The sequence below is a fragment of the Salpingoeca rosetta genome (genome assembly GCF_000188695.1).
Source record: "Salpingoeca rosetta unplaced genomic scaffold supercont1.42, whole genome shotgun sequence".
Classification (NCBI taxonomy): domain Eukaryota; class Choanoflagellata; order Craspedida; family Salpingoecidae; genus Salpingoeca; species Salpingoeca rosetta.
In genome coordinates, this window is record NW_004754892.1 from 146338 (window position 1) to 151838 (window position 5501).

The 5501-nt window shown below is 57.8% G+C and overlaps 2 protein-coding genes across 2 annotated transcripts in view; both read right to left on the minus strand.

Annotated features, from left to right (window-relative positions):
- PTSG_11249 (uncharacterized protein) overlaps positions 1-1292 on the minus strand; it is a gene marked incomplete at its 5' end in the record, with an annotated part of 3343 nt that extends 2051 nt beyond the window's left edge. The window contains 2 exons of the mRNA XM_004987691.1: positions 9-323; positions 578-1292. Coding sequence (XP_004987748.1) covers positions 9-323; positions 578-1292 — 1030 coding nt within the window. The remainder of the gene's footprint in view (positions 1-8; positions 324-577) is intronic.
- Positions 1293-1603: 311 nt separating this feature from the next.
- PTSG_13160 (uncharacterized protein) overlaps positions 1604-5501 on the minus strand; it is a 10352-nt gene continuing 6454 nt past the window's right edge. The window contains exons 6-10 of the mRNA XM_004987692.1: positions 5450-5491; positions 5045-5278; positions 4379-4893; positions 2681-4198; positions 1604-2562 (exon numbers count right to left, since the gene is read on the minus strand). Coding sequence (XP_004987749.1) covers positions 1674-2562; positions 2681-4198; positions 4379-4893; positions 5045-5278; positions 5450-5491 — 3198 coding nt within the window. The 3' untranslated portion in view covers positions 1604-1673. The remainder of the gene's footprint in view (positions 2563-2680; positions 4199-4378; positions 4894-5044; positions 5279-5449; positions 5492-5501) is intronic.

A 5501-nucleotide genomic window follows, 5' to 3' on the forward strand; every position in this document is an offset into this window, starting at 1 on the left:
GCGCTGACCTCCAGTAGTGCTTGGAGACGTGTCCTTATGCACTCTCAGGTAGTCCTCGTGCATTGCCTTCTTGGTCTTGTCAACGGGGAGGAGCAGCATCGGGCCCCGCTGTCCAGGGTTTGGCAGGCCATCCACCCGCGCGATGGCGTCAATCACTGCGAGGGCAAACTTGGTGCGAGGGTGCTTCACATTCTTCGTGTTGCCCGGGCGCTTCGTTGGAGTCGGCACAACGTGCTCGTTGCGCAGGTCTTGAAGTGCGTTGGCAATCATGCGAGAGCCCATGCCCGTGACTTTCATGAACGACGTCTTGCACAAAGTTGCGCCTGACCATGGCACGCAGGGCATGTGTGCATAAAGCTGCGAGAATGAGGAGTGCTTTGGGAGCAAGTGGCGCGGCTTGCAGTGCCACTCATGTACGTGGCACCGACAAAACATGACCTTCGTCAGCACGCAAGCACACACACACACACACACACACACACACACACACACACACACACACACACACACACACACACACACACACACATACACACACACACGGACAGCCCTCAGCAATCACGCACCTAACACGCACCTAACACACAGTACTTGGGGCGGAGTCGGTGTGCTGTGACGGGGACGGAGTCGTCATGATGCCGTTTGGCGCGGCTCTTGCGGGGCTTGCCTTTGGGGGGTGTGCCTGCCGCTCCAGAGACACACGTCGCCAGGAGGCTCTGGCATGCAATGCGCTTGGCATGCTGTGACAGTCTGTCGTACTCTGCCCTGATCTGCTGCACGGTAGACCGCGGCAGAGAATCCAAGCATGTGCCCGAGGCGCACTTGCACTTCTTCTCAATGGCATGCGTGGGTGGAGCTGTGCGCTGTTGCCGGTAGATGCGTGCGTGTTCAGCTGATGTGTCGGCGTCGTCATCCTCATCGTCCACCATTTCATCGTGATCGTCGTCCTCACACGCAGAGCTGTCGTGTGACTCGTCCTGCGTGCAGTGCGTGGCATCGTGCAGTGCTGTGGACGATTTGGGCCGTGCATCGAATGCTGAGGTGCCCGATACCGTGTAGGACGTGCGCATGTGCTGCAGGGCATGCCTCAGCTCATTGACCAGCGCTGCATCCACGCCGGGCAAGTCTGGCAGATCAAACTCCGTGTCCGTGAGTCGATGCACCAGCTCATCCACCGATTGTGCGATCTCTCCCGACGGCGGGAGGGCCACGTCTGGCCACCTCTCTGCACCCTCACCGCGCTCCCCATCAGATCCACCCAAGGGCAAACGGAGCGCGGCGCTGTCCATCATTGGTGTGGTTGTGTGCGATTGGTATGTGGCATTTCCAGTGGGCTTTCAAATTTTAGTGACATGGTCAACCACCTCAACTTGCGTCAACCCCATATACATCCCTGAGGCTCATCCGGGGCTCATTCGAACCGCCTCTCTGTGCTCTGTTCGCTCACGACATTTGCAGCAAGTGTGTGTGTGTGTGTGTGTGCGTGCGTGCGTGTGTGCGTGTGTGTGTGTTGTGTGTCTGTGTTGTGTGTCTGTGTCTGTGTTGCGTGTGTCGTTTGCTTGCTCCGGAACTCTCTTCGCCCCGATGATCCTGCCGTGTGACGTGGCTCGCGCAGGTGTATGCCCAAAAGAACTCAACAGTAGAACAAAACACAAAACAAGTCATCGTGTCATTCAAGCACATGATTCCTCATCATCGTCATCAGCGGCAACATCACCGTGTGCAGGTGCTGCCTGGGTGCCGGATTCAAAGGCATGGATCAGGCGAGCAGCGGCACCAACGGGCACGCCAGTCAGCGCTTCTTCCTTCAGGCGCCCCCTCTCCTTCATCGCGCGCAACACCTCAAAGCTGGCCACCCCCAAGGCTGCGAGCGCGCCACGCGCATCGGCAGAAAGACTCAGCGACGAAAGCCACTCCTCAAATGAGACGATATCACGTTTAGCAGCGGCCACAGCCATGCGCACGTGCTTCGCCATCCTCGCCGCATCGGCTGCGCGGTCAGCGTGGTGCTGGAGTGACATCATGCCGTCCATGTCAAACAGCGACAGCACCACTTCACGCACGCTCTTGTGCTGCTGTGGAGGCCGCAGGTGCAGTACTTGTGTGAAGTACTCGTCGAGCGCTGCTGTTGTCTCCTTGCTCACCACATCCGGCAACTTCATCGCCAGCCGCTTCATGTACTCGGGCGAATCGTACTCGCTCGCTGATGCCACACTCATGGTATGGTTGCCGTCGTGCCAACCACTGCCAACGAAGAGTGGGACGATGCGGCGGAGGCGGATCTTGTCTGGGTGCTGGCGAGCAAGCTGTTGCAGCTCAAGCATGGCCATCCACTCCAACAACACGTTGTCGCACGTGTCATTGTGGCCGAGCGAGCGCATCTGATGGATTGCAGCGACGGCCACGACGGGACAGGCGACCACGCTGTGTTGAAGAGCTGTCAGGCACGCATGCTTGAAGTTGACGCCTGCCTCGAGGTTGTTGGCATCCACAAAGACCACCAAGCCATGGTGCTCCAACTTTGGGTGAAGGGTCAACACCAGGCCGGTGTTGCCGCGTTGCCTGTGACGTGGTGATGTGGGGTGGTGGTGGTAAAGTGAGGAAATTAGAGGGATAGAAATACAATCACTTTGCATCCATTGCACACACACACACACACACGAGCACACAAAACTCTCACCTGTAGCTGATGAAGGCGTCGTACTTGTCCTGCAGCCCGAGGACTGGCAGCAAGGGGCGGTACTTGGTGCTCAGATCACTCACCCTCACCAAGTCATCACCCACCCACATGTCCTGCTTGCTCTTGTGGTGGTGCAGCACGTCCTCAAATAACAGTAATTTCTTCTTGTTGTATGGCAACAACAGGTTGGCCTTGAGGTCAGGATAACGCTGTAAGGCGGCGGTGGTGATGATGTCGTACAGCACGTGCAGCAGTGTGCGCGGTCGGTCGCTTGTGATCTTGATCTTGATGCCGCCGACTGCGGGCACAAGCTGCAGCTCCACTTTCGTCGTGTTGATGAAGAGGATGACGTGGGTGCGGCTCAGCTGCGGCTCCTGTGCTGCTGTTGACTGCATACCTTCCAGCACACGTGCCAACACAACTGTGAACAGTCCTTCTGGCAGGAACGATGCTTGCTGTGCATCTTCAACTCCCACGCTCGCGGTCTTCTTGAAGTCATTCAGGCTGAACGTGATGTAGGCTGTTTTCTCCTCATACGCGCCGTAGGTGTGGGCATCTTTGGCTGCAGTGGTACTCAGTATCACCGAGGATGTCTCTTTTCCCTTCAGGGTCATGGGCAGGTTGGACGGAACCAAATACTGCTGCTGTTGCTGTTGCTGTTCTTGCTGTTGCTGCCCGGCCTGCATCGTCGCGTGGGAATATTCCGCACACAACCCGTACTCCATCATGAGTTGGAGGAAGGGCTCAACCATGTCATCCCGCACATCCTTCCACAGCACACCCAGCAGACGGCGGTGCAAGATACCGCGATCAACGAGATCGTCCCACACGCCAGGGCCGAGTGCCCTCGCCTTGCCATCACGCACATCGCGGTGCAGATCAAAGTTGCGGATGACGCGCGTCATCGTGTCTACCGCCCACTGCGGACTCAGGATCACATAGTCCTCCATGCCAGGCACGTGGTCGTAGTACAGCACCATGGAGTACAGGTGCAGGAACTGGAGGCAGGCTCTCGTCTCCTCACGTGTGTGCAGCCCACACGTGCCCGCAATCTTCACCACCTCGTCAAAGGTGAGCAGCGGGCGCTTCTCGTCGCGGGCGATGGCGTTGAGCTTGTCGTAGAGGTGGAGGTATGGCACGGCCACCTCCTGGCTCACGTATTCCTGCGCTAAGGCTATGGAGGAGATGGTCTGGCGCAGGTCCTGGATCATGGGGTCATTGATGGACTTGGTGTTGTTGACAGGCCAGAACCACAGACCATGCTTGTCGTTGTGAATGACGCCAGGAAAGGCCGGGTTGTAACGCAGATGACTGTGGATGTCACGGGAGAGCTGTGTGTGCAGCGTTCTGCTGCGCACTTTGTCGGCGTGCGTGCCGACGATGAGGACGGGTGCGCCCTTGGCGTGGAGGTGGAGCGAGGAGAGCCAGTGCTCCATAAACTCCCACGTCTCTGCCCGCTTGCTGGCATCTTGGTGCAGCAGGTCCTCCATCGAGAACACCAGCAGGTACACCGCGTACCTGGTGTGGGTGTGCGGTGATGAAGGGAGAGGTGAATGAAGGAGAGGTGGTGGAGGGACTGCAAGCACACACACACACACACACACACACACACAGACAGACACACACACACACAGACAGACACACACACACACAGACAGACACACACACATGCAACACACACAATTACACTACACTCACTTTGTGAGGAAGAAAGGGTGGAAGATGTAGAATGTGGACTGGCCGCCCAGGTCAAACACCTTGAACGTGACCTGCGCTTCGTCCAATGCTCCGTCCAAATCCATCTCCCTGATGGCCTTTTCAACATCTCCTGGCGACGGCGAGTACGCAGCAGAAGCCGATGATGGGGTCGGTCGTGGCTTTGGGACAGTGGACGGTTTCTTCGCGGTGCTGGTCGTCGATGGTGAAGAAGATGGGCTGGCGGAAGTGGTACGCTGCGTGCACTGCGACGGCGTGGGCTGCACTGGCGACTGCTTCGCTGTGTCGGTGGCACTCCCCTGATCTTGTTCCTCACCGCGCGGTGTGTGTTGGCACGTTGCTTCTTGCTGTTCTCGTTGTTGCTGTCTCACGCGCTGCTGGTGCTCAGCCGCTGCCCTGTCTGCACGCTGTCTCATTTTCTTGGCCAACTTGGTCTTTCTCGCCAGCGCCGTGTCTCGCAGCGTACGCAGATACTCCGACAGCCTGCCATCCGTGGCCTATGAAAAGGTGTGTGTGTATGTGTAAGTATGTGTGTATGTGTGTATTTGTGTGTGTGTGTGTGTGCTGGTGGAATGCGGAGGTGCGCGGTGCAGGGGTGCATTCACTCTCGGTCACGCACGCGCGCGCACACACACACACAATGCGCACCTTCCAGCTGAAGACATCCTTGGTGTTGACAATGACTGCAGTGTCGTGGGCTGTAGCGCCTCGGGTCGAGTCTTGCGTCCGCTGGAACCTCTTCCCCATCAACGAGCGAAGCGTGGTTGTCTTGCCAGCCCGCCCCTCACCAACAAACATCAGTTTCGCGCGTGCCGCCATCCGCGTGCCGGAGCGCTCAGCGATATCGCTCATGATGGACGTCATCTCCGCATAGTGGCGGGGCTGAAAGGAGTAGAGAACAGGGGAGTTGGTATACATGACGCGATGCATTCAAAACCTTGTGGTCAGTTGTGACACTGCACACGCGCCCACGCACACACATACATTCACACGCGTGCATGCACACGCACGTGCACGCCCAAGCAACCTATCACACACGCATGACTCGCTGACCTGAGGATGCGAGAGAAGCGTTACAATGTCGCTGTTCCCACGCTGCCAACGA